Genomic DNA, 26,555 nt, shown 5'->3' on the forward strand with positions numbered 1-26,555 from the left:
TACAAGGTTAACTCAGACAGTCTGTGTAGCTATTTATCAGTCGTATTGCTTCAGGATAGAAACTGTTCAAGAGCCTGTTGGTGCCAGACTTGATGCATCGGTACGGCCCCAGTGATGTACTGGACTGTCCGGCCCCAGTGATGTACTGGGCTGTACGGCCCCAGTGATGTACTGGGCTGTCCGGCCCCAGTGATGTACTGGGCTGTCCGGCCCCAATGATGTACTGGGCTGTCCGGCTCCAGTGATGTACTGGGCTGTCCGGCCCCAGTGATGTACTGGGCTGTCCGGCCCCAGTGATGTACTGGACTGTCCGGCCCCAGTGATGTACTGGGCTGTCCGGCCCCAGTGATGTACTGGGCTGTCCGGCCCCAGTGATGTACTGGGCTGTCCGGCCCCAGTGATGTACTGGGCTGTCCGGCCCCAGTGATGTACTGGACTGTCCGGCCCCAGTGATGTACTGGGCTGTCCGGCCCCAGTGATGTACTGGACTGTCCGGCCCCAGTGATATACTGGACTGTCCGGCCCCAGTGATGTACTGGACTGTCAGGCCCCAGTGATGTACTGGACTGTCCGGCCCCAGTGATGTACTGGACTGTCCGGCCCCAGTGATGTACTGGGCTGTCCGGCCCCAGTGATGTACTGGACTGTCCGGCCCCAGTGATGTACTGGGCTGTCCGGCCCCAGTGATGTACTGGACTGTCCGGCCCCAGTGATGTACTGGACTGTCTGCACCACCCTCTACAGGGCCATGCAATCGAGGGCTGTGCTGTTGCCATACCAGGCAGTGATGCAGCCAGTCAGTATGTTATCAATGGTACAGCTTCAGAACTTTTTGAGGATTTTTCCACTTCTTGGGGGGGAGACTTTGTTTAGACCATTTGAAGTCTTTAGTGATTTGGACACAGAGGAACTTAAAGTTAACATGATCTTTATGAATTATGAAGCCTTTATTTGATTTATGTGTTTTTTATTATAATATAAATTCTTCAAAATTCACAAGTGACATTAGCTGATGAAGATTGTGTCATAGAACAACCTGTATAAGCTCTCCTAAGCCTGTGTGTACCACATACCTTATTTTTGGCGTCTATCCTAAAACCCTACAAAAACGCCATTAATTTTCCTCATAGGCTTTGTCGAACGAACAATGACAGAGTTAGTACCTACAAAAAGACCCCATTACTATTTCTCTCTATAGTAGACCATTTTAACTTCTTGGCCATACAGTTTCCTTGATCCTCCTGCTATACTGTTGGATTGAGTCTGTAATCAGGGCCCTCTAACCCCACTATCAAAAAAGCATTTGAACAGCACCCAAGACCCAAGGCACAGACAGCTCTGGCAGCTGCTGATGAAAAGAAACGCTCTCCTGTCGTCATCAATCAGGGCTCTCTTCCCTTCTCTAACTCTCTCTCCTTTTCTCTCACTCACTCTCCACCTCTCTCTCTCTCTCTCTCTCTCTCTCTCTCTCCTCTCTCCTCTCTCCTCTCTCCTCTCCTCTCTCTCTCTCTCTCCTCTCTCCTCTCTCCTCTCTCCCCTTCACTCCCTCCCTCCCACTGTAGGGGCCTTTTTCAAAGCGTTTCATTAACTCTGCTACCACCACCATGGCACAATGACCTATGTCTATCTGCTCCCCTACTCAGAGTACTTACCTTATCTATATCTATCTCTCTGCCCCCTCCCCCTCCAGATGGACCCGGTACAGAAGGCAGTGATGAACCACACCTTCGGCCCCCCCATGATGAAGACCAAACGACCCATCATCTCCTGCAATGTCTGCCAGATCCGCTTCAACTCAGAAGTAAGGCAGTAAGGCACTATCCATCCATCCACCCATGCATCCACCATCCACCCATGCATCCACCATCCACACATTCATCCAGGCATCCATCAATCCACATTCATCCAGGCATCCATCTAAGTATTCCACACATCTATCTATGCACTACATCATAACCTGACCAATATGTCAATGATTGACTGGACTGCTGGAGCAGGTGTCAAGTGAGAACTGTGTCTACGATTCCTCTGCTCCACTTTTCCCCTTGTGGCAGCCCTGCTTAGCTTACATTACCGTCTCTCTGTTTGACACCATTTCATTGGCACTTCCCAGAAAGGAGTTAATATTATGCAATTGTGCTCTGGCGGGCTGTGGGGACAAAGCAGAGTAGAGGGGGCTGGATGGTTAGGGGATTAAAGTAAAGGGGGCTGGGAGACTAAAATACAGGGAGCTTCGGGGCTAGGGTCTAAAGTACAGGGAGCTTGGGGGCTAGGGGACTAAAGTACAGGGAGCTTGGGGGCAAGGGGATAAGAGTACAGGGAGCTTGGGGGCTAGGGGATTAAAATACAGGTGGCTTGGGGGCTAGGGGATTAAAGTACAGGGAGCTTGGGGGCTAGGGGATTAAAGTACAGGTGGTTTGGGGGCTTGGGGACTAAAGTGCAGGGGGCTAGGGGACTAGAGAACAGGGGACTAGGGGACTAAAGTACAGGGGACTGGGGGACTAGAGAACAGGGGACTGGGGGACTAGAAAACAGGGGACTGGGGGACTAGAGAACAGGGGACTAGGGGACTAGAGCACAGGGGACTAGGGGACTGGAGAACAGGGGACTAGAGAACAGGGGACTAGGGGACTGGAGAACAGGGGACTAGGGGACTAGAGAACAGGGGATTAGGGGACTAGAGAACAGGGGACTAGGGGACTAGAGAACAGGGGACTAGGGGACTAGAGAACAGGGGACTAGGGGACTAGAGAACAGGGGACTAGGGGACTGGAGAACAGGGGATTAGGGGACTAGAGAACAGGGGACTAGGGGACTAGAGAACAGGGGACTAGGGGACTGGAGAACCAGGGACTGGAGAACAGGGGACTAGGGGACTAGAGAACAGGGGACTAGGGGACTATAGAACAGGGGACTAGGGGACTAGAGCACAGGGGACTAGGGGACTAGAGAACATGGGACTAGGGGACTAAAAAACAGGGGACTAGGGGACTAGAGAACAGGGGACTAGGGGACTAGAGAGCAGGGGACTAGGGGACTGGAGAACCGGGGACTAGGGGACTAGAGCACAGGGGGTTAGGGTTCTGAGATGTTGAGGTTGGATTGAGTGTTTCAGTCTGTGTCTTAAAAGGAAACACACTAGAATGACTGCTGGCCAAGTGCTTATGATATATCAGCAGCAAGCAATAGGACAGCCACCAACTGCTTTTATTTCTAGAATGCTTCATGGAGATAGTTGTGATCGAGGGATTGTGAGGGGTCAGCGAGGGTGAATGTGATGCAACAAAAAACTCACTTGATCTGGTCATTGGGTGAAATTTGAGAAAGTAGTGAATGCTGACAAAGCACATTCCAGCATGTCAGTCTTTGTACAGGGCACCAAAAAGAGGATGACTGAGGGAGTAGAACTAAAGAATGAACAGAATGAACAGAAGAGGTGGTTTAAGTGTTCACATACACTACCGGTCAGAAGTTTTAGAACACCTACTAGGGTTTTCTTTATTTTGACTATTTTCAACATTGTAGAATAATAGTGAAGACATCAAGAATGTTGAATAACAAATATATCATAACATATACATCCCTTGTGGGATTATTCAGAGTGGTTTGTTCCATCGGCATGTAAAAGTGATCTTGGATGGTGCTGCACACATTCCAGTAGAGTGGGGGTCTAACAGCTAGGTGCTTATGACACTGACTGCCTTCTAAAACATACAGTCATAAAGACAGGGGCCCTCAGCTCTGTACACATCATTAAATGTGAAATAAGCACATAAACCAATGCTCAGTTTGAATGCATGTCTTTGCCTGTATTTTCTATTTTAGTAGGATCCCCATTATCTGTTGCAACAGCAGCAGCTACTCTTCCAGGGGTCCACACAAAACATGACACACTACAGAACATCAGTAGACAAGAACAGCTCAAGGGCAGAACTACATCAATTAAAATAAAATAAAACCGTCACACGTTGTCACGAACGTCGTCTTGAAAAGGACCGGACCAAGGGGCAGCGTGGTGAGCGTACATTTTCCTTTCTTTTTTAAATGTCGCCAACAAAACAACAAACAACAAGCTCCGTAAGGCTACACATGCATTAAATGAAGACAACAACCCACAAATGAGAAAAGGATAAAAGGCTGCCTAAGTAGGATTCAAAATCAGAGACAACGATAGCCAGCTGTCCCTGATTGAGAATCATACCCTGCCAAAAACAAAGAACCAGAAAGCATAGACTTTCCCACCCGAGTCACACCCTGACCAAACAAACATAGAGAATAAAATGATCTCTACGGTCAGGGCGTGACACACATAGTCTACATATCAATACATACACACAAACTATCTATGTCAAATAGGGGAGAGGCGTTGTGCCTTGAGGAGTTCATTTCAGCAATATGAGATGGAACGGAGTTCCATGCAATAATGGCTCTATATAATACTGTACTCTTTCTTGAATTTGTTCTGGATTTGGGGACTGTGGAAAGACCCCTAGTGACATGTCTGGTGGGGTAAATGTGTGTGTCAGAGCCATGTGTAAGTTGACTATGCAAACAATTTGTATTTTCAGCATATTAATGTTTCTTAAAAAAAGAAGAAACATTAATTTGTTGAAAATCAAATATTGTACTGTAACCACATACATCTGTTGTCTCTACATTATTTTCTCTGTATATGATCCTCTCTCCTTGCTGCTGTGTGTATTAGAACACAAACTCACCTGTAAACATACATGGTCAAATCTGAGGCTGTTTTAAGGCCTGATTATACAACCCCTTCCCCTCCCCTACACAGATGGGAGCGTTTTATCACCAGTAAGATGTGGTAAGACCTGTTTTCCAGTCATAGGCTGCATTGAGTATAACAATTTCACTGTAGCAGGCTTAGGCAATTTGCTTCATAATGTGCACTACGTGTATTCAACATTATTGTTGTGTAATATTAAATGTTTTTGAAGTGCTTCACAATGGGTATAGAAAGTACAGGCCAGGGTACATTGGACCAGCTTGAGGGATGGGTATATCCCCTAAACATACAGTAAACGTCTCTTTGCTCAGGGGAAACGCAGTGTCACCTCTGAGCCAGACATAAGTTTGACACACGATCCCGGCTAAAAATATTGACACATGCCAATGAATAAAGCACTAAATACTTTTTAGGAAAGAGCGGTGGAAACATAGACAGGGGAGCGTCTGAAACGCCATAACAGCTGCATCTATCTACCCTCTCGAATCCACTCTCCTGGACACCATGTTCTCACATTCTGTAGTACACACTCAAATCAAATCCAATGTTATTTGTCACATGTGCCAAATACAACAGCTGTAACTTAACTGAGAAATTATAATTATAATAAAAAGAAAAATAGTAACACAAGGAATAAAATACACAATAATAAATCAATACACAGAGAGTACCAGTACCAGGTCAATGTGCAGAGGTACGAGGTATTTGAAGGCAGGGTAAAGTGACTAGGCATCAGGATAGATACAGTAATAATAGCAAATGAGTGTAAAAGTGTGTGTGTTTGTGTTGTCGGTATGCGTGTGTGTGTTATGTGTGTGTGTGCATATCTAGTGTACAGTATGTGAATGTGTGTGGAGTTTTTGTGTATGGAGTGTCAGTGTAGTGTGTGTGTGAGTGTGTATATATAGTGAGTGTGCATAGAGTCAGTGTAAGATAGGGTCAGTGCAGATAATCAGGGTAACAACTTAATTAACTGTGTGGCAGTCTTATGGCTTGGGGGTCCAAGAGCCGATGCTCTGGTACTGTTTGCCGGACAGTAGCAGAGTGAAAAGTCTACGGCTTGGGTGGCTGGAGTCTTTGGCAATTTTTCGGCTATCCTTTCACACCGCCTGATATAGAGGTGGTGGATGGCAGGGAGCTCGGCCCCAGTGATGTCCTGGGCTGTTCGCACCACCCCCTGTGGCGCTTTGTGGTCGAGGGTTTGCTGTAGGGTCAGGTGTCACTGTCGTTAACCCTGTGTGTGTGTGGGTGTGTGAGTGTCGTCTGTCCGTCTGTGCCTGTATGTAGCAGCGTAGAATAGTGTACTGTGTGTGGTGTGTATGTGTGTGTTCAACTTCCACTGTTGTAAAAACTTGACTGGACCCGTGGCCACCTGTTTGGCCTTCACTCTCTTTATGCATCATCATCAGTACAGTCAGTGTGTGTGAGAAAGTCCTGATCTCCATCTGCTCTACCAGTCCAGTACTCAGTAATCTGAGAGGGGAAGTCAGGTTGTGAGCTCAGAGCACAATGGAAGTTCTCTAATAATGAAAGAATAGTCTGCTCACAGTATACAGCCAAGGATCTGTTATTGCAGCACTACTGCATTTCAGAAGCACAGTTAGAGACACTATTATATAATAATTTCCACACGTTTCAAATGTTATACCCCAGCCAGCATACATTGTCTTTCCTGCTATGAACAGTAAGGTATTTTGATATAAATATTTCAAATAAAGTACCGGCAGCTTTCTCACTGAATTGTGTTTTCTGTCAGTCAACACTGGCTAATCCATGGATGAAACGTCATCATCTGCTGAACCAGATACAATTAAAGACTGAAGCTGAACCAAACCAAAATATCTGGATTGATTCATATAAACTCAGAAGAATACCTATCACACTGCCAGTCTGCCACCAGTAATGTACTGTATACTGCAATTCATTCCAAGCAGCCACCAGCCATACAGGACAGGCTGTCAGAGCTCAGCCCAGCTCTCTATGCTGCAAGACCGACGTCACATGCCTCTTTATTGTGCTGCATTGGCTATCGTTACCACTGCAGCACCACAACACTGGACACCTTCTCTCTCTCTCTCTGTCTCTCTCTCTGTCTCTCTCTCTGTCTCTGTCTCTCTCTCTGTCTCTCTCTCTGTCTCTGTCTCTCTCTCTGTCTCTCTCTCTGTCTCTCTCTCTGTCTCTCTCTCTGTCTCTCTCTCTCTCTCTGTCTCTCTCTCTGTCTCTCTCTCTGTCTCTCTCTCTGTCTCTCTCTCTGTCTCTCTCTCTCTGTCTCTCTCTCTGTCTCTCTCTCTGTCTGTCTCTCTCTCTGTCTCTCTCTCTCTCTCTGTCTCTCTCTCTGTCTCTCTCTCTGTCTCTGTCTCTCTCTCTGTCTCTCTCTCTGTCTCTCTCTCTGTCTCTCTCTCTGTCTCTCTCTCTGTCTCTCTCTCTGTCTCTGTCTCTCTCTCTGTCTCTCTCTCTGTCTCTCTCTCTGTCTCTCTCTCTGTCTCTCTCTATGTCTCTGTCTCTCTCTCTCTCTCTCTCTCTCTCTCTCTCTGTCTCAATGTCAATTTCAGTCCCTAAGATAGATCCTGCTTCCTTTTTCTTTGTTCCGCCTCTTCTTCATACATGTTGATGTCTCTATCTCTTTCGCTCTTTCTGGTCTACTTCCTGTGCCCCTTCTCTTCTGCATTTCCCTCGTCCTCCCTCTCCTCTCCCACCCCCTCTCTCCTCCATTGTGTTGCCTGTCGGCTGTACAGTAGACTTGGCTGCTAGACCAGTTCTCTCTGGTTCCTCTGCCTTTGTCACTCATAGATTAAACATCAAAGCCGCATCCTGCTCAGAGAGAAAAGGATCATATTTTCATATCCACTTTTCATAACGCTTCTTAACCCATTCCAAACATCATGTACTCCTCTATTATAACTCTTCAGTTCTACACTAAAGATCTCTCTTTCATCCTTCCTTATAATCTCTTTCTAGACTTCCTCTGCACTATCCCCTCTTCCTGTCTCCCTGTCCATCTCCCCTCACTGTTGTCAACTTTGTTCAGTTGTAATTGATTGTTGAATTTCATTGATCCCCCAAGACCTAAACACTGAAGGTCAGGACAGAGCTTCAAAAACTCAAGGCTTTCCTCCACAGAGAGAGAGAGAGAGAGAGAGAGAGAGAGAGAGAGAGAGAGAGAGAGAGAGAGAGAGAGAGAGAGAGAGAGAGAGAGAGAGAGAGAGAGAGAGAGAGAGAGAGAGAGAGAGAGAGAGAGAGAGAGAGAGAGAGAGAGAGAGAGAGAGAGAGAGAGAGAGAGAGAGAGAGAGAGAGAGAGAGAGAGAGAGAGAGAGAGAGAGAGAGAGAGAAATCTGAAATAGTGAAAGTAGAGTGGGAGAGAAGTGAGAGAGAGGCAATTACTTTTCTCTGTAAGTCTGTCTCTTTGGAGAACATAACTGTTGCTGAGTGGGTTACCCCTCCTCCTTCATGTCTAATCTGTGGCTATATGTGTACCTCTGTCGTCGGCAATTACTGCCTGGGGTTTAGGGAGGCATCCCTGACACGTCCCAGTAGCCCCCTCACCTCGTTGATGCCCCCCTCACTCCCTCGCTACTGCCAAGCCCCAGCTCTCTTTGTAGCTATGTAGCTGCCAACAGTACACACAGCCTCCCTTGGTGACACTCTGGCCACTCACATTCCTTATTCCTCCTTGAGCAGCAGTAGTCAGGTTGCAGCTGTCAGTGTTTCCTCACACCTCTGGGTCTATTTTAGATAATCCCATTCTCACCACTCGATAATCATCACAGGCTCAGTTCAGTAATTAGTAATTTACAGCAGAGGAACCACCAGAACATTCTATAATTCTCCTCTGTAAAGACAGACTAGAGGTGTCCTGAACATTATAGTACTATATAGGGTCTGGAATGTTCTAGAACGCTTAAAGAATGATTACTGCTGACCTACTGTTTGTACACTCAGTGTAGTTCTCACATTGACAACACACCACAGAGAGCATGTGCGCCTCAGCTGCTGTATTTTGTGCTATTTAGTGTTGAACAAGGATGGTTATAAAGTCACTACAGTCCCTGGTTCGAATCCAGGCTGTATCACATCCGGACGTGATTGGGAGTCCCATAGGGAGGCGCACAATTGTCCCAGCGTCATTCAGGTTTGGCCGGAGTAGGCCGCCATTGTAAATAAGAATTTGTTCCTAATTGACTAGCCTAGTTCAATAAAGGTTAAATTACATTAAAAAAAAGAAATAAAACCCACCCCATGGGGATCTCAGTGATAAATTAATCAGAGATGCATAATTGATCTACTGAACTGCTGAAGAGTGCTCCAGCCAGTCAGCCAGCCAGCCAGCCAGCCAGCCAGCCAGCCAGTCAGCCAGCAAGTCAGTCAGCCAGCCAGCCAGTCAGCCAGCCAGTCGGTCAGTCAGCCAGTCAGTCAGTCAGCCACAGGAACAGGCAGGTACAGAGCAGGGACAGCACAGGGCTCATATGACAGCCTAAAGCCATCTGCTGAGAGACGTCCAGTCAACACTATGGCTAGAGTTTACTCCACTGACCTCACTGGGTCTCAAACAGGCCTGTGGATGATAGATACTGTACTAAACAGGAAAACAGGACACAGCCGTAGTGTGAAAATAAAACAGCCAGGGTGTGCGTGGTGTCCCATGGCCATGCTAAGGCTGCTATTGGAGTGAGTGAATTATCATCTGCTAAAGATTGGGTATATATTGTTTTATTTCTGATATACGCAGATATCAGATAAGCATGGTGCTCAGAAGTGTGTGAATAATAATAACCATGTGGATTATGATGTGACATATTATGTCATGCCCTCTCCTCCTCATGTTCTTTTCTCAGAGTCAGGCAGAGGCCCACTATAAGGGGAACCGCCACGCTCGGAGGGTAAAAGGCATTGAGACCTCCAAGACTCGCCCCCAGGAGGGTGACAAGCTGGCCACTCTCCCCACCGCCGCTCCCTCTCCACCAGGCCCCTCACCATCCAGCCCAGGCCCTAACCTTAGCAAACAGGGTAAGCACCACCTGTGCTCTACACCGCACACACACACACATGCTGAACCCACACAGAGACATAACCTAAACACACACAAATGTTGAACCCACACAGAGACATAACCTAAACACACACAAATGCTGAACCCACACAGAGACATAACCTAAACACACACAAATGTTGAACCCACACAGGATGATCACATCAGTGACTCAACCCACTCAGGTGATGCACCCCTCCCATGAAGTGCTTTGAGAGACTAGTCAAGGATCATATCACCTCCACCCTACCTGATACCCTAGATCCACTCCAATTTGCTTAACGCCCTGATAGGTGCTCAGACGATGCAATTGCCATCACACTGGAAACTTCCCTATCCCATCTGGACAAGAGGAATACCTATGTAAGAATGCTGTTCATTGACTATAGTTCAGCATTCAACACCATAGCCCCCTCCAAACTCATCATTAAGCTTTAGACCCTGGGTCTCGACCCGGCCCTGTGCAACTGGGTCCTGGACTTTCTGACTGGCCGCCCCCAGGTGGTGAAGGTAGGGAACAACATCTCCACCCCGCTGATTCTCAACACTGGGGCCCTACACGGGTGCGTTCTCAGCCCTCTCCTGTAATCATCAAGTTTGCAGACAACACTACATTAGGGGGCTTGATTACCAACAACGACAAGACAGCCTACAAGGAGTGTGATGTCAGGAAAATAAACTCTCACTCAACGTCAACAAAACAAAGGAGATGATTGTGGACTTCAGGAAACAGCAGATGGAGCACCCCCCCCCCCCCCCCCCCCCCCCTACCTGCCCTCCAAGAGACATGCAGCACCCGATGTCACAGGAAGGCCAGAAAGATCATCAAGGACAACAACCACCCGAGCCACTGCCTGTTCACCCCGCTATCACCTGGAAGGTGATATCAGTACAGGTGCATCAAAGCTGGGACCGAGAGACTGAAAAACAGCATCTAGCTCAAGGCCATCAGACTGTTAAACAGCCATCACTATCATAGAGAGGCTGCTGCCAACATACTGACTCAAATCACTGGCCACTTTGATAAATTGATTTAATAAAGGTATCACTAGTCTCTTTAAATAATGTCACTTTAATAATGTTTACATTTCCTACAGTACTCATCTCATATGTATATAGTGTATTTTATACCATCTATTGCATCTTGCCTATGCTGCACGGCCATTGAGCATCCATATGTTTATATGTAGATATTCATATTCCATCCCCTTTGTGTGTATAAGGTAGTCATTGTGAATTTGTTAGATTACTTGTTAGATATTACTGCACTGTCGGAACTAGAAGCACAAGCATTTCGCTACACTGCATTAACATCTGCTAACCATGTGTATGTGACCAATAAAATTTGATTTGATTTGACATGCTGAACCCACAGAGAGATATAACCTAAACACACACACATGCTGAACCCACACAGAGATATAACCTAAACACACACACATGCTGAACCCACACAGAGATATAACCTAAACCCACACACATGCTGAACCCACACAGAGATATAACCTAAACACACACACATGCTGAACCCACACAGAGATATAACCTAAACACACACACATGCTGAACCCACACAGAGATATAACCTAAACCCACACACATGCTGAACCCACACAGAGATATAACCTAAACACACACACATGCTGAACCCACACAGAGATATAACCTAAACACACACACATGCTGAACCCACACAGAGATATAACCTAAACACACACACATGCTGAACCCACACAGAGATATAACCTAAACACACACACATGCTGAACCCACACAGAGATATAACCTAAACACACACACACATGCTGAACCCACACAGAGATATAACCTAAACACACACACACATGCTGAAACCACACAGAGATATAACCTAAACACACACACATGCGGAACCCACACAGAGATATAACCAAAACACACACACATGCTGAACCCACACAGAGATTTAACATTAAACACACACACATGCTGAACCCACACAGAGATATAACCTAAACACACACACACACACATGCTGAACCCACACAGAGATATAACCTAAACACACACACACATGCTGAACCCACACAGAGATATAACCTAAACACACATACACATGCTGAACCCACACAGAGATATAACCAAAACACACACACATGCTGAACCCACACAGAGATATAACCAAAACACACACACATGCTGAACCCACACAGAGATTTAACCTTAACACACATACATGCTGAACCCACACAGAGATTTAACCTTAACACACATACATGCTGAACCCACACAGAGATTTAACCTTAACACACATACATGCTGAACCCACACAGAGATTTAACCTTAACACACACACACACACACGATTCAGTCTGTTTGTGTGTAAAGTTCAGCTGTTTAGTCAGAGATCAGGGGTGAAACAGAACAGTCGTACAGAGGGATGTCTGCTAAGAGACGCCTCTGTCAGCACTGACAAGAATCAGCTTCCCAGGCATCCGTCACTGGGATTGGCCTGCAGAGGAGAGGAGGGTGGTGGGAAGTGGTTAAATACTATGTAGTATTAAGGCTCTACTGGCTCTCAACACTTGTATTTTGTTTATCTCTTGGTTCAATTGGCAGGCCAGATGACCCTGTTCTACATACAGTGGTTAAGCTACAGTAACATTAAGATTTTTGTGCTGTTCTACTGACCCTCCTTCCACCCTCTCCAACCTGAATAACCTGACATGACCCAGATATTCCACCCTACCCTGACTCACTCTAGACAGATGTGTGGCCCTCTGGGGCAGAGTTTTGACCCTGTAAGTTCAGTACCAGTGCCGCAGCATCATCATCATCATCATCATCATAATATTATCTGGTGTGCTCTACACGTAAGTGATAATGCCCAAGAATCCGGTGTTTGTGGATATATTGGCATGGGTGTTGTTAGGCCTGAGACAAAGTCAAGTTTTTAACCAATCAGCATTCAGGATTAGAACCACCCGTTGTATAAAATATGGTAGAAAATGTTCTATTTCCTATCTGTTCTCTTCACAGATGACGCCCAGTCCCGCCCACATTCAAACGGCTCAGACATGACACCCAGCGCCATCCCCATGTCGGTCCAAGACACCTCCCTGCTCCCTGTGTGTCCATCCCTGCCCGCTTTGAGTACACCTATGCCCACCACCTCCACCTCCATCCCCTCCCTGGCCCTTTGTGCCCCCCAGGTGGACACCCCCATGGCGGGCCCCCCTGACACCCTGTCCCCAGCCCCCAGCCTCTTTTCAGGGGAGTCTGAGGAGGACAAGGCCAAGAAGCTGCTCTACTGCTCACTGTGCAAAGTGGCCGTCAACTCCCTCTCTCAGCTAGAGGCGCACAACAAAGGTAAGGCTCCTTCCAAAGACAGAACTGATAACGCAATGTGTAATAAAGTCTATTGTCATTGAACATTCTGGCCTAGATAGATATTGCCTTCTCAGCAGCCTCAAAATTAGCCACACAAAGTGATGCTTGAGCTTTTACAAACACAACATTTTATGTGTCCTCCTTCACACCCTGATCTCTGATATTGAATCATGGGATACCACTGTTACACACAAGGGACAAAACTACACACAGTGGCATAACTGATTAAATATATTTTCTTCCACTCAAGGATTTATGAATACACTGCAAACCACGGCTAAGGCATTGTGGTTGAATAACTTCACAAGGCCAAATATTGCAATACTAAGCCAGGGCTTCAGATGCACACACAGAACCTAAGTCACACTCCCAGGGAAGAAGAGTTAACAATGAATATTTCAGTGTGTTCAAGGCTAGATTAACCAGCTCAACTCAAATGACAGAAGAACAGCTTGGCTTTCATTCACCACATAGAGAGACAGGACAATGCTTCCATGTGTCTGGTTCATTTAAACAGCTATAACAATCAGATTGTTTTCTTTTAGTTACAATATGACATTTTAGTAGATGTTGTTATCCAGAGTGACTTGTAGTAGTGAATGCATACATTTTCATTCATACTGGTCCCCCATGGGAATCGAGCCCACAACCCTGGTGGTGTAAGTGGCATGCGCTACCAACTGAGCCACATGGGACTACTAGTTATGTTTGTGTTTCCTAAAGCCATCCCTCCAAAACATACACACCTGGAGGTAATTACATAGTGCACAATTTTGAACATGAAAAGTTATTAATAAACAAATTAGGCACATTTGAACAGAAATGGAATGGTTCATTGGATGAGTCTAAAACTTTGCACATACACTGATGCCATCTTGTGGCCATAATCTGGGCTGGAATAATACATTATGGCCTTTCTCTTGCATTTCAAAGATGATGGTACAAAAAAATACAAAAGAATGGTTGTTTTTTTCTTTGTATTATCTTTTACCAGATCTAATGTGTTATATTCTACTACATTACTTTCACATTTCCATAAACGACAAAGTGTTTCTTTTCAAATGGCACCAAGAATATGCATATCCTTGCTTCAGGGCCTGAGCTATAGGCAGTTAGATTTGAGTATGTCATTTTAGGCGAAAATTGAAAAAAGGGGCGGATCCTTAACCTTTGTGACCCCGCTTTCAAAGTCACTGAGATCTCTTCTTCTAGCCATGGTAGCCAAAATAATAGGCAACTGGGCATTTGTATTCATGACCCTAAGCATGATGGTATGTTAATTACTTGGTACACTCAGGAACCACACCTGTGTGGAAGCACCAAGCACCTGCTTTCAATATACTTTGTATACCTCATTTACTCAAGTGTTTCCTTTATTTTGGCAGTTACCTCTAATGTACAGTATAATCAAGACCAGGGATGGGAAACTTTGATAGGGGTGGGGGCCACCAAAAATCTTAACTCATCATGTGGGGCTCAGTCTGCTTACCCACATCCATACTCACACATGTAGTCAGAGCCGGCACTAGCCTTTTGGGGGCCCTAAGCTAAATTTGGTTTCGCCAGTTGCCCTTCCCTGTACTAGACTGAGAAAGGAGAGAAGGAAATGTTCCTTTAAAAAAGAGCCAAAAGAAGGTGTGAACAGGGACTGACCGTGAAATGAGAGTGAACAAGAGAAATAGGAGATAATGGTTCTGTACTACATGACAAGACAAGAACAGAGCAGGAGATAGGTTACCAAAACTGCTAAATAGCCTAATCCTGAAAATGTTTAGCTGTGCTCTCTAGTGGCTAGTCAATGTCACCACACTTTCTGACTCAATATACTGCTTAGGCCTACTCATCTTTCTATGCTCAATTAGCCTCAATGTGATCTAGCCCACCATATTCTCCTGAGGGCTAGGTTAATTACAATGATAGCCACAAACAAATGATCATTTAAGGAAGATACTAATACAAATGTATTGAAACGCTTACCGTACCTTGTTCTGGGTGACCGAGTGCGGCCTGTGTTGGCGGCTGTGATGAAAGAAATACTGCAAATCATTTTGTAAAAACAAAAAAAATACGTTATTTATTCAACCGAGGAAGACAATAACTTCTGCTGGATATGCAGCGAGAAAGGCTTGCCTTGGGAGACACATTTCCATTGACGCACGGAGCAGCATATGGATGTGCAGGCTGTGCAAAATCGAATTTAAGGTGCAAAATAATTCAATAGTTTAAACAAAAGTCACAATCGCCTGTTCCATATTACAAGGATAAAGTTCTGTATTTTCTTAATAGTACATAAAATACATAAAATATCAACGTTTTGAAATGAACAAGAACACCATGAAATGTAGAACTACATTACACTCCACAGAGAAAATATAATCAATGAGTTATCAGGCCTAGTTTTATTCAAATGTACAAACAACAACAACTAATATTTCCTTCTCTACCACTCTCTCCACGGGTAACAGGTACCAAACACAAAACCATCCTGGAGGCGTGGAGTGGGCTGGGCCCCATAAAAACGTACCCTCGGCTGGGCCCTAACCTGAGCCCAGACCAGGCAGGGGGGCTGCCCTCGGACCACAACACTCAGGAACGCACCTTCCACTGTGAGATCTGCAACGTGAGAGTGAACTCTGAGCTGCAGCTCAAACAGGTGAGTGAGTAAGTAACACGACCACTGCCCAGGAGTGAAGTTTCCCCTGGGTACAGATCTAGGATCAGCCAGTGGTGTAAAATACATAAGCAAAAATACTTTCAAGTACTCCTGAAGTTGTTTTTTTGTGGTATCTGTACTTTACTTTACTGTGAATATTTTTGACAACTTTTACTTTTACTTCATAACATTCCTAAAGAAAATGATGTACTTTTTACTCCATACATTTTCCTGACACCCAAAAGCACCAGTTATATTTAGAAGGCTCAGGCAGGACAGGAAAATGGTCAAATTCACGCACTTATCATTGGTCATCCCTACTGCCTCTGATCTGGCGGATTCACTGAACACAAATGCTTCGTTTATAAATTATGTCTGAGTGTTGGAGTGCGCCACTGGCTATCCTTAAATGAAGGAATTTGAAATGATTTATACTTTTACTTAGTATATTTAAAACCAAATACTTTAGACTTTTACTCAAGTAGTATTTTACTGGGTGACTTTTACTTGAGTAAGTTTCTATTAAAGTTTCTTTACTTTAACTTAAATGTGAGAACTGGGTACATGTTCCACTACTGGGATCAGCTACCTCTCCCCCAATACTAACCTTAACCATTAGTGGGGGAAATGCAAAACTAACCACAGATCAGCATCTAGAGGCAACAGTACCTTATACCTACAGCTTAATTCATCATTCAGATACCTCACTGAAAGAAGGATGCACATTTGGAGAAAGAAAACCTATAACGCTCCACTTATTTTTCTCTTCAGCATATATCCAGTCGAAGGCATCGGGATGGAGTCGCAGGGAAGCCCAATCCTCTCCTTAGCAGGCATAAGAATCGCACAGACTTTGTGGTAATGATCCAATTATGTGTAAAGGCTATAGCAATATTTCTAAATCATTATTTGATGATTCAGTCATTTAGCTCAGGGTTGTCTAATAGACAGCATACCACAGTTTGCCTCTTCTCTCACCTTACTCATTACTCATTTTAACTTTTACACTGTTTCTCTCTCTGGATCTCAGTCATCCTTGACCTTCTCAAAGGAACTTCCAAAAACTCTGGGCCATGGACTGTTTCCTAACCCCCTGGCTGTTGCCGCGGCGATGGCAGCCGCTGCCTCCTCCAATCAGCTGGCTCAGCTGCGTGCCCCTGGTCCCATTTCTCACACTCAGAACTACCATCCCCACCACCACCTCTTACAGGGCACACTACAAGGCACGCACCTCAGCCTCCTAAGGCCCGCCCCTGGGCCTATGCGCACCACCCATGGGCCAATCCTCTTCTCCCCTTATTGACGGTGATGGGATGGGGCACTATCAGGAAGGAGCACACTGTGAAGTAAACAGGGAAAACCATTGATAGATAATAAACAGATGTTAAAACTTAAATATTTGAAATAGGAAAGACTATGCCTTTTCCTCTCTACCCTTCCACCCTTGTTTGTTAAATAAATTCCAAAGCAAAGGATGGACAGCTTGCAGACATTTTAAAGAGGAAGGATGCATGACAGACTAAGATGGACTTTCTGTCAATGCTTTCTCTCTGTTAACCCTCCTCTAACCTTCAGTTAAAAATATTTGTACAGGTCAAACTTGTATCCTGGCTGAGGGTGACTCAGTAGACTGAGTGTTCTATTTCCTCCACATCTCTGCATTTCTGGTTCAGTGAACTCCCACCCAAAGCCATCTGCAATATACGTTGCATACCGCAAAACCCTGTTGGGGTGTTCAATAATCAAGTGCAGTACCTATCTACAGGTGTAGGATCTCAATTGAATCAACCTGTTGCAGAAAAGTTGTAGTGTATTTGAGTCCTAAAAAGGCCTATGTGGTTTGTAATTCCCACTTTGAAATTTCAGACTTGACTTTCCCTTATTAAAAATGGATCAACCCCTACAAAAATGTCCATTAATTATAATCCACATAATAATTCACATTTCCTGTTGCTGCAGGATTATTTCCTGCTGTAGCAAACTGGATAAAATGAAGATCCTACATCTGTACCCCACTCTGTAGTTCCAGGTTCTAGATTAGGTACCTGCTCTGCAGATCCAGGCACAAGGTACATTGTACTCTATGTTTCCAGGTTCTAGATATATGTTCTAGTGTTGTGTTGAGGATAATAGATGTTAGTCTATATATCCTCTGTTGTCAGATCAGGTGTGAGAGAGAGAGAGAGAGAGAGAGAAGTGAAGGAAGCAAGGAAGGGATAGAAAAACCCCACTGTAACTTAAGGCAGAAATGTGTACTGAATGCACCAAGGTAGAGCTAAATGTTTTTAAGAAATCTGAATAAGATATTTTAAGAAATGTAAATGAATGCAATGAAAAATGATGGACTTGTGATAAACCATTTATTTAACTGTTGTTTTCTGAGCATACCTCCTCTTTCAGTCTTATTGTCTGTAAGAAGTCAGAGAGAAAGGGAGAGTGGGACATGTTACGGACTGGAACTGTTACGAGAAGTCAATTGGTTCCTTTGAGCATTCTTAAAGTTTCTGCCCTTGTCTTATATTTTTGTATGGCTGGTGTCAAAGTGTTGTGTTTCTGTGTGTGTGCGTATGTGTGTATTCTGGAGATAGGTAGAGATAGATGAAGCACGCAATTATGCCTCAATGGTGACCCCTTTCATTCAAACTGGAAACTACTCAGCGAGACAGCTAATTTTAGAACCTTTACTCAAAACTTAAGTATGTCTGCACAGTCCCAACAAAGTGTGGTATTAGGGTGTTAAGGGAATTGTTTCTACACAGTTAACAACAGGGGGAGCCTTAGGGATATCTGATGGCACCAGCCTCTTCTAGTGAGAACAAAAGGGAGGGGGGTTTTCCCTTCCAGGAGTGATTGCTGATAGTGATAGTAGTATAATATGAGATATCAAGCCAAAATTTCCTCCAGAGTAATGAAATGAATCATATATTTCCACTTTAAGAGGAGACCGTTGTCCTATTCTGCCTCATGTACACTACCGGTCAAACGTTGTAGAACACCAACTCATTTAAGAGATTTTCTTTATTTTACTATTTTCTACACTGTAGAATAATAGTGAAGACTTCAAAACTATGAACTAACACATATGGAATCATGTAGTAACCAAAAGCACACTCTTGGCAGATTTGCACACTCTCGGGGCGGCAGGTAGCCTAGTGGTTAGACCATTGGGCCTATAACTAAAAGGTTGCTAGATCAAATCTGACTTGGTAACAATCTGTTGTTCTGCCCCTGAACAAGGCAGTTAACCCACTATTCCTTGGCAATCATTATAAATGAGAATTTGTTCTTAACTGGCTTGTCAAGCTAAATAAAAAATGTAATCCTCTCAATCAGCTTTTCCAACAGTCTTGAAGGAGTTCCCACATATGCTGAGCACATGTTGGCTGCTTTTCCTTCACTCTGTGGTGCGACTCATCCCAAACCATCTCAATTTGGTTGAGATTGGGGGATTGTGGAAACCAGGTCATCTGATGCAGCACTCCATCAGGTGTGTTGGGTCAGTGTCCTGTTGAAAACAAATGATAGTCCCACTAAGTCCAAATCAGATGGGATGGCGTATCACTGCAGAATACTGTGGTAGCCATGCTGGTTAAGTGTGCCTTGAATTCTAAATAAATCACAGACAGTGTCACCAGCAAAGCACCCCCACACCATCACACCTCCTCCTCCATGCTTTACGGTGGGAACCACACATGCAGAGATAATCTGTTCACCCACACCGCGTCTCACAAAGACATAGCAGTTGGAACCAAAAATCTCACATTTTGACTCCAGACCAAAGGACATATGTCCACTGCCAGTGTTTGTTGGCCCAAGAAAGTCTCTTCTTCTTATGGTGTCCTTTAGTAGTTGTTTCTTTGCTGCAATTCGACCAAGAAGGCCTGATTCACACAATCTCCTCTGAACAATTTATGTTGAGATGTGTCTGTTTCTTGAATTCTGTGAAGCATTTATTTAGGCTGCAATTTCTGAGGCTGATAACTCTAATGAACTTATGCTCTGCAGCAGAGGAAACTCTGGGTCTTCCATTCCTGTGGCGGTCCTCATGAGAGCTAGTGTCATCATAGCGCATGATGGTTTTTGCGACTGCACTTGAAGAAACTTTCAAAGTTCTTGAAATGTTCCGTATTGTCTTAAAATAATGATGGACTGTCGTTTCTCTTTGCTTATTTTAGCTGTTCTTGCCATAATATGAACTTGGTCTTTTAGCAAATACGGCTATCTTCTGTATACCACCCTACCTTGTCACAACACAACTGATTGGCTCAAACGCATTAAGAAGGAATGAAATTCCACAAGTTAACTTCTAACAAGGCACACCTGTTAATTGAAATGCATTCCACCTCATGATTCTGGTTGAGAGAATGCCAAGAGTGTGCAAAGCTGTCATCAAGGCAAAGGGTGGCTATTTAAAGAATCTCACATATAAACAAATCAAAATATATTTGAACACTTTTTTGGTTACTAAATGATTCCACATGTGTTATTTCATAGTTTTGATGTCTTCACTATTATTATACAATGTAGAAAATAGTTTAAAAAAATATAGAAAACCCCTTGAATGAGTAGGTGTTCTAAAACGTTTGACCGGTAGTGTATTCATACCCAACCTCACACTAACCCATACAGATGGAGCCTGTTGCTCCTGTAAAGCCACCAAACTATTTTTTTCTCATACAGTATTAGAAGGGTAAAGGACTGAGAAATTGTAGCAATACTTACAGCACTCCTGCTAACGACTCTGGTTCATTGCAATAAATAAATAAATGATGTGTACAAATATATTAAATGTTATTTCGGAGATAATATTGAATCATTATAGACTGTTTTAGCGATGTTGGCAAAAGAGCTTCCTTATTGTTGAATAAACAAACTGAAGATGAATAAATTATTTACAAAATGACTGTGGTGGTGATGCTATATACTGTGCAATGTATGTTCATAGAAATGCTTTTGAATACTGATTGTTAAGTTTTAATGTCTTATGTCTGACTAGCAGTGCAGAGTGAGCATTTCTAACAAAATGAGGATACAGTAGCCAGTAGGTGAAGAAATCAGAAAAAGAACACATTATTTGCTATGAAAACTCGGAATTGACCAGAATTGAGAAACATCCGTCATGAAACAGAAAACACACACATTGCATCACATTTGATGAGGTCACAGGGATCTACCAATGAGAAGACTAGAGGAAGCTCAAAAGAGGTGAAAAGGAGAAGGAACCAGTTAAGTGACAGATAAACTGCATAAAGACTTTGAGACAACAGAACAACTACGACACACAGAACAACACAAATGCCAAGATACTGCACCGAGAGACAAAGACTCCTTGACAGAAAACGTTAGAACTGAGGTGAGAAATAAACTTCAGGATTTATTCTGTTCTTTGTGGTGATACTCTGTTCGATAGTAATATTCCTGTGTTAACACTACCTGTGGAAGTTGATGTTCTCGTGTTTCAGATCAACTTCCGTGATGTGAGTTAATTGTTCACCCCATGTAGAGAACTATTATCAAAAGGAATGTACTGTCCTGTACTCTACTGTACAGCCGTTGACATCTAACAGAATTGTCTGACATCTACATCTGTATTTATTATGGTGTCAACAGTTCATTTCCAGGAACACTAACTGAAAGTGAATAGTTATTCCATCAAAGGCATTGGATTATATTGTCAAGTCTGCTATACAATCCTAGTGGGAGAAAGAATGGATTTCCCTAGTCATATTATAATACATTATAGTCCATTGAAGTGTATTGCCCATTGAGGGGGCTGTGACCCCTCCAATTTTATCCATTTGTAAAATAGATACTGTATTTATAACGTACAGTTTCTTTTACACATTATTAAGGTGTTGAATTTAGTCAGTCAAAAAAAAAGTACGTTATTGCCTCTGTAGTCATGCTGAAGTAGCTGCAGTATATCTACTACAGTACATGCCTTATTGGGAAGGCTGTGATCTGATATGCACAGAACACCAAACAGCATCAATTATTTGAATGGAAAAAAGAGCAGCAGAAATAGCAAGAACAGCTACTGACAAAGTCAAGGTTGGTTCTGAAACATGACATTATTGAACATGTGTGGAACACCCCAACATGACAGAGAACAATTCATGGTTCACCACATTTTTTCAACAAGCAGGAAGTGGTCTAGGAACCCTGCACCTACAGCACCCCTCTGACTTACCCCCACTCGCCAACAGCCTGCCACTATTTAACTGACAGCTGATCATTTTGGAATTTCTCTTCTCTCTCTGTGTATAATGTGTAAATGATGTGATGTGCAATACATTTGTTATGCGTATCTGATGTGGAATCAACTTTATATGATTTATATAATTGTGTTTCCAATCCAACTTCCCCCTGACCTGGGGAATAATAAAGTTGATACCTCTCTCTTCCCAGGATGCTGGAGAACGTCACAGGTGACGTGCAGAATGACACCTTCTCCTGCCACCACCCCTCGGTGGAGGCCTACCGCTACTTCGGCGTGCTGTGGGGTTCGGTAGTTACTATAGTTGGAACGGTGGGGAACATGCTTACCATTCTGGCCTTCTCCACGGACACCCGGCTGCGGACGCGTTTCAACGTGCTGATAGTGAACCTGGCCCTGGCGGACCTGTTGTACTGCACCCTGCTGCAGCCCGTCTCTGTCGACTCCTACCTACACCTCCGCTGGAGGGGCGGACCTCTCTGGTGCAGCATCTTTGGCCTCCTCCTCTTTCTCTCCAACTCTGTCTCTATCATCACCCTGTGTCTGATCGCGGCCAGCCGTTACCTGCTGGTGACGAAGCGGGATGTGTTTGAGCGGGTGTTTTCTGGTCGAGGCCTGGCTATCCTCCTGCCCTCCACCTGGGCCCTGGGCCTGGCCAGCTTCGGCCCGCTCTGGCCCGTTTATGTATTTGCTCCACAGGTGTGCACCTGCAGTTTCCACCGCACCAGGGGGCGCCCTTACACCACCGTGCTGCTATTCTTCTACTTCTTTATCGGCCTGGGCTGCGTGGGGATTTTCTACCTGCTCATTTACAGGCGAGTCAGGGTGGCAGCACTGGCACTGGTCCGCTACCGGTTTAGCCGACGCTCGTCACAAAAGAAGCCAAACTCATCAGAACAAGGGACGGAGGGGGATAGTGGAGTCGGGAGCGGGGTGGCCACCACCCAGAGCTGTGAATTGAGCAGCCAGGCAGAACTAACCCAATACAAGAGGGTAGAGGTGAAGGTGCACCCTGGGAAAGCCCAGTCCTCCCACTCCACCTGGGGCTCTGCTTTAACTTCGCATTCAGCTCACCTAGCAGGGGCACAGGAGCTACCCCCTGCCCTCAACCCTGTGCCCCACTCGGCCACTCCTGCCCCCATCACTGCCCCCTCCTCCTCCACCACCTCTTCAGGGGACAATGTTGAGTTTAGACGTGTGACCCGGATGTGTTTCACTGTCTTCCTGTGTTTCGTGGGCTGTTTTGTCCCGTTCCTGCTGCTGAACATTGCTGATAAGCAGAACCGTGCACCTCAGGTGCTCCACATGTTCTGTGCCAACCTCACCTGGCTCAACAGTTGTATTAACCCTGTGCTCTACGCTGTCATGAACCGCCAGTTCGGACAGGCCTACCGGGCCCTTCTAGTCAGGGCCGCCACACCCTTCACACACCTCTGGACACGGTGACCTATACATGTTGGTTGTTTAGTAGATGCAGATATTCAGATTGACTTTAGTCAGTGTATTCAATTAAGGTACATAAGACAACCACAAATTGGTAATTATCACTCACTTTTCTCAGCCCACACTGGTATGGATGGAGCTACTTCCTCCTGTATAACTTCCTCTCCTCCTTCCTGAATATTACATATATTACATTTACTGTACATTTACTGTTACTGTTACTGTCAGCAAGGGAAAAATTTGCTTTTCTGTGATTTTTGGAAAGGGCACATTTATTTTGGGCTAAGATTATGCTCGTTTTTTTTCCAGTTACAAACACCAATGTACAGTTACTGTTAAGCCTTTGTCCCCGTACATGAAATAGCTTTCAGAGCGGCCATATAATGTGGTCAAATCTCATCAGAAAATCTATTTTATTCCAGCAGGAAGCCAGAAGCCACCAACAGGGAGATAGTTATGCAAAGAACTATAGCCTCCTTTACGTCTTGTGTTTATTTATTGTCTGTGCCAATGTACTTTTGTCTGTTCATTTACACTCCCCTACTGTACATGTGTATTTGGACAGTAATGATAAATGTTTTTAATCTGGCTCTGTACTCCAGCATTTTGGATTTGAGATCAAATGTTTCATAAAAAGTGACAGCACACACAGACTGTCACCTTTTTATTTCAGGGTATTTTCATACTTATCTGATTTAACGTTTAGAAATGGAAGCACTTTATATATCTAGTCCCCCCATTTGAAGATGTCAAGTATTTGGACACATTTCCCTTCGTGTATTTAAATAGTCATAAGTTTAGTATTTGGTCCCATATTCCTTGCACACAATGATTACGTCAAGCTTGTTGGATGCGTTTACAGCTTGTTTTGGTTGTGTTACGGATGATGTTTTGTCCAATAGGAAGTGAATGGTGAATGGTATTTTTGGTGTCACTTTTATTGTAATACTATAATATATTTGTGAACACTTCTACATGAATGTGGACACTACCATGATTATAGATCCTGAATGAATTGTGAATGATGAGAGAAAGTTACAAAGGGACAAAGATCATACACCCCCAAAATCTCCCCCATTATTGGTAATAGTGAGAGGTGATTGACTCATCGTTTTTCCTAATCATGGCATCATCAGAATTTACTCCATTCAGTTTCTATTGGGGAAAACAGAACCAAAACAAACTGAAAATGGATCCAACGAGTTTGTAGCCACAAGCTTGATGTAGTCATTGTGTGCTAACTATATGGGACCAAATACAACATTGACAACTTTGGTACATTATAAATGATATTTGAAATACATATGAATTTGGACAGTGAAGCAAATACAAATCTAAGTCTCCTCATTACTTCATAGTACCTTTTATTTGGAAACATAGGATATTATCCTTTTACACATAGGACATTTCATTTACACAACATGTGGAACTTCTGCCAACCCTAAAGCAGAACTTTTGAAAGATTTCTCAACTCGCATGTCCTAAAGTAATGGTGCAACTCAAAATGTCCTCCATGACATGATTAAGTTGACCTTCACCTCCTGATAGTTGAGAATATTTGTAATCATAGCAGTCATATTGGTATACGTGATTGGATTTGTCATATCGTAGTCTATTGCGGAATTACAATGTTGAGATTATTTTAATACAGAGCAACATACTGTATATTACTCAGCTCAAATAGTTTCTCCTTCCACAGCTTGTCTCATCCTAGCCTACTTTTATTGTAACTATCTCAGTAGATATGTCACTGTGACATAACTAAAGACTAGACAAATCTCCTTGGTTTTGCTATCAGACACATTGCCACATTTCAGGGTTGAAGTAGAAGATGTATTTTATTGGCAGGTTGGGTCACAGGTCATTAAGTTTATCTGAAGCCATTCATCGTTACTGCCATTATTCGAGCTCCTGTGCTCCGTAAAATAAACAAAGAAATTATCCCATGTATTGGGAATGTCATCTGTAACGCACATCTATCCTTGCTGTATTAAGGAGTACTGGACAAACAGAGCAAAGTTTCCCGCATCCCTGCTGCTGCTAGTACAACATAAAACGATAACAACTGGCTGCCTGTGGTGACGTTTCACTGCCACACTCGTTGAACTGTGAATAGTGGTATATACACCAATTCAGTCATTAATGATCACACTGTCGGCAGCCTACGCTGTAGAACACTGTACACCCACAGCGGATTTACACAGAGGGACACGTTAATAATAATAAGGTAAGTGGTAATCAGAAATGCTATACAAGACAAGAAGTGCAAAAGGATCAATACCTTTTCAAAAACCAAGCTTTTTATTTTTATGAAGGCTCCAGTTGTGTGAAGGCATTGTTATATTATACAAAAATCTAAATCTGATTCACATATTTTGTCTTGTCAGAACACAGTCAAGTCCCATAGAGCAAAGTCATCAAAAAATCTACATCGCTCTACAAGAGCGAGATATTTCATCATACAAAAATGTATTATACTGTACCCGATGGGCACAACATAATGGCCAGGCAGCATTTATATTGAAGCAGAGTAGTAGCCTACAGTATATAGAATGCACCATGTAACGAGGTTATAGTCGAATGAGCATGCTCAAAGCTGATGAAGATTGTACTACGAAGATAGTGTATGGGTAATATAGTTAGATTAAGGCCCGGCCTTTCCCGGCCTTTCCTGTAGTACACGATCAGCTCCTTTGTCTTGCTCATATTGAGGGAGAGGTTGTTGTTCTGGCTATAGGCTGTCTCGTCATTGTCGGTGATCAAGCCTAAAACTGTTGTGTCGTCAGCAAACTTAATGATGGTGTTGGAGTCGTGTTTGGCCACGCAGTACAGGAGGGGACTAAGTACACACCCCTGAGGGGCCCCAGTGTTGAGGATCAGCGTAATGGATGTGTTGTTACCTACCCTTACCACCTGGGCGCGGCCTGTCAGGAAGTCCAGGATCCAGTTGTAGAGGGTGTTTAGTCCCAGGGTCCTTAGCTTAGTGATGAGCTTTGTGGGCACTATGGTGTTGAACACTTTCATTTTGCTGGATCCCAGGAATAGTAGCTGTTGCTTTGGCAGCATTCTCACATTGGTGTCCCTTTTGTCCAGGTGGGAAAGG

At 44.1% G+C, this 26,555-nt stretch overlaps 2 protein-coding genes across 3 annotated transcripts in view; both read left to right on the plus strand.

Moving 5' to 3' along the window:
• The window catches only part of LOC110528109 (zinc finger protein 385A), a 47,119-nt gene extending 28,224 nt beyond the window's left edge, over nt 1-18,895 (plus strand). Inside the window, exons 3-8 of one of the 2 annotated variants that reach the window (XM_036983659.1) lie at nt 1,691-1,801; nt 9,577-9,748; nt 12,789-13,118; nt 15,605-15,792; nt 16,564-16,650; nt 16,823-18,895. In XM_036983659.1, coding sequence (XP_036839554.1) covers nt 1,691-1,801; nt 9,577-9,748; nt 12,789-13,118; nt 15,605-15,792; nt 16,564-16,650; nt 16,823-17,095 — 1,161 coding nt within the window. In that variant the 3' untranslated portion in view covers nt 17,096-18,895. Of the gene's footprint in view, nt 1-1,690; nt 1,802-9,576; nt 9,749-12,788; nt 13,119-15,604; nt 15,801-16,563; nt 16,651-16,822 lie in introns of both variants that reach the window. The other variant, XM_036983660.1, reaches the window with a different exon arrangement.
• Nucleotides 18,896-20,269: 1,374 nt separating this feature from the next.
• On the plus strand, nt 20,270-26,185 carry gpr84 (G protein-coupled receptor 84). Its single transcript, XM_021609929.2, has 2 exons — nt 20,270-21,145; nt 22,201-26,185. Exon 2 carries the CDS (start codon nt 22,202-22,204, stop codon nt 23,453-23,455), a length of 1,254 nt encoding a protein of 417 aa, XP_021465604.2. The 5' UTR covers nt 20,270-21,145; nt 22,201; the 3' UTR covers nt 23,456-26,185.
• Nucleotides 26,186-26,555: the final 370 nt, after the last annotated feature.

This window comes from Oncorhynchus mykiss, chromosome 7 (genome assembly GCF_013265735.2).
Source record: "Oncorhynchus mykiss isolate Arlee chromosome 7, USDA_OmykA_1.1, whole genome shotgun sequence".
In the NCBI taxonomy this organism is placed as follows: domain Eukaryota; kingdom Metazoa; phylum Chordata; class Actinopteri; order Salmoniformes; family Salmonidae; genus Oncorhynchus; species Oncorhynchus mykiss.

What these genes read in the sequence shown, in the direction of transcription:
- gpr84 (XM_021609929.2), top strand. Translation starts at nt 22,202, where the DNA reads ATGCTGGAGAACGTCACAGGTGACGTGCAGAATGACACCTTCTCCTGC.